This window comes from Sinocyclocheilus anshuiensis, unplaced genomic scaffold, assembly GCF_001515605.1.
Source record: "Sinocyclocheilus anshuiensis isolate Anshui unplaced genomic scaffold, SAMN03320099.WGS_v1.1 scaffold2560, whole genome shotgun sequence".
Taxonomy (NCBI): domain Eukaryota; kingdom Metazoa; phylum Chordata; class Actinopteri; order Cypriniformes; family Cyprinidae; genus Sinocyclocheilus; species Sinocyclocheilus anshuiensis.
The window spans coordinates 26,171-28,857 of NW_015541037.1; the positions used below are offsets into that span (position 1 = coordinate 26,171).

General features: G+C 41.1%; 1 protein-coding gene across 1 annotated transcript in view; it reads left to right on the forward strand.

Annotated features, from left to right (window-relative positions):
- LOC107690532 (CREB-regulated transcription coactivator 2-like) overlaps window positions 1-2,687 on the forward strand; it is a 26,936-nt gene that overhangs the window by 7,778 nt on the left and 16,471 nt on the right. The window contains exon 5 of the mRNA XM_016488889.1: window positions 1,086-1,312. Within this exon, the coding sequence (XP_016344375.1) occupies window positions 1,086-1,312 (227 nt within the window). The remainder of the gene's footprint in view (window positions 1-1,085; window positions 1,313-2,687) is intronic.

Sequence of the window (2,687 nt, forward strand, 5' to 3'; positions counted from 1 at the left end):
GCTCTCTCTCTCGCGCTCTCTCTCTCGCTCTCTCTCTCTCGCTCTCTCTCTCTCCCTCTCGCGCTCTCTCTCGCTCGCTCTCGCGCTCTCTCGCTCTCGCTCTCTCTCTCTCTCTCTCTCGCTCGCTCTCGCTCTCTCTCGCTCTCTCTCACTCGCTCTCTCTCTCTCTCTCACACACTCGCTCTCTCTCTCTCACTCACACACTCTCACACACTCTCACACTCTCTCTCTCTCTCTCTCTCTCACACTCTCACACTCTCACACACACACACACACACGCACGCACACACTTGGTTAAAGTGGTTATTGGCTGGCTGCATTTCATGACCGAAGGGGTTTTTTTATTCTGGTTTTCTGCTGCAGTGCTGCCTGTGTGTGTCAATCTTTGTTTCTCACTCTGTTTCAGAACATATTCATACATTAATTTAATTGCAAGCTGCGTTATTATAAGCTACAGCAGTCAGATGTTAATGAAGCACATAACAAATAAAATTCATAGCAATCAGTGGTTGTGGAGAATAAAGTGTCTGCGCCGCTCTGAGAGTCAGTGATTGACCGATAATGTGTTTTCTAGTTTTTGTATTTGTATTGAAACTGTGTGGTGATGATATTATCTCTGTCCGCTGAAGACGCTGGTTCCTCTTTTAATGTTTTAGTCTCTTTGTGTTTGTCTGCTCATCTGTTTTAAGGCTGCGACGATAAATCGATGCAGAATCGATTCGTGGATCGATCTTCCGAATGCATGGCTCGGCTCAGAATGCTTTTATGATGCCAGATTAATGTAAACACAGCCCACTGTGAACACTCTTGTGATTCGCTTCAACCTTCTCGAATCTTATGAATGATTGTTTTAGGTTCGAGTGTGTGTAAGGATTTGGAAACGAGCAGAGCACGGCTGTTTCTAAAGCATGCAGTGTTCAAAACTAAGCTCAGAATCCACTCGAGAAAGAATCGCGACGCATTCGGAAAATCTCAGAATCGATGAAGAATCATTTCTGGATTCGCGATGCATCGGTTTATTTTCCCAGCCCTCGTCTGTTTGTTGTTTTCAGTATCTGACCCGTCACTGCTGTGTTTGTGTTCAGTGTGTTTGCGTCTCCGGACCAGCAGGGCGGCGCTCCTCACGGCCCAATGGTGCTGAATACAGGCGGCTCTCTGCCGGATCTGTCCAGCCTGCACTTCCCGTCCCCGCTGCCGACTCCGCTGGACCCGGACGAGCCGGGATACCCGACTGTGAGCGGCAGCACGGGGAACCTGACCTGTACCCTCACGCAGCTCGGCATCCACAGCCCCAGCGCCTTCCACTCCACAGGTGCGCCTCTCGATGTTTTGCCCCATGATTCTTAACTAAACAAAATAATGTGTGACAACAGGGCTCCAGACTCATTCTTCCCACTGGTCGCTCTTTTGCGACTAACTTTCTCAGTTGGTCGCACGAGCACCAGTGTTAATTTCGTTGACTAATAATTTTCGTCAATGACATTTTTTTCATCGACGACAACGAGACAATATCGAACTAAAACTCTTTTTGAATGACAAAAACTATGACGAAAATCTATTGACATTTTCGTCAACGAATAAAAACTAGACGCAAATGTTAGGGAGGGACGATTTGGGAAGAGAACGAATCTGCTGCGTCGTTCGGAGTAGTGTTGTTTTTGGCATACTCTTTTTAGTCTAGGCAAGTTTTAGTCAACTAAAAGTCTGAGCATTTTAGTCTTATTTTACTCAGAATTATCCATGACTATTTTCGTCTAGTTTTAGTCGACGAAAACTGATGACGTTTTAGTCAATGAAAATTGTATTTTAGTCTCTTTTTAGAAATGCAATTCTATTTAACCCAGTCAATATAGTATAAGTACCTAGTAGTATAGACGAAACCAACATTTTCTTTTAGCCAAACCCATTTCAAACAAGGTTATCTTATTATATTATTGTTACCTTATAGACTCAAGAATACATCCATTCCAGACACGGAAGACGCTCTGATTTGAATTTACAACATTTATTTTACCAACCAAACATGTTAGAAGTAAACACACATAAATTTAAATAAAGACGACCCCGGCTGGCCGGCCATCGGTCCCTTTCTCTGTGTCAGACTTAACTTTGTTTGGTTTTCGTCTTCTAAATCAGTGTTTCCCAACCTTTCTTTAGTCGCGGCACCCTTTGGAAATTTTAACAAATTTGTGGCACCCTACAAAATTAATTTTGTCACAATATTTGAATTTCTAACTTCGATGTGATAATTTGAAAAGTATAGATATTCGGTACAACAGGGAAGAACTGCAGAATATAATGTCATACAGATATTTTTAATATTATAAAAAAAAATGTGTCTATCAATGGTGGCAAATCAGTAGGCTAATTTCTAATGAAGAGACCAATTTATATGACAGATTTTAATGTAGGCTTTTATTCATATGTAAACATTGTGAGAAAGCTAGTTATAATGGTAATTAAACAAAGTTTTGCTCACTCAGTGTATTTTTGATTTTACAGATTTTACAGTGGGGTAATTTTGTTGCAGTAGCATGAGATAGCTTGATTTAAAACTTTGAACTGAATAAAAAATGACAAGGAGGCTAAGCAGTTAATAATAAAATAAGAACAAATAAAGAAATGACTAATGATAGCACAAATAAAAAAAAATAACGATAGGCCTACAAATGAAATAAATAGCTTTT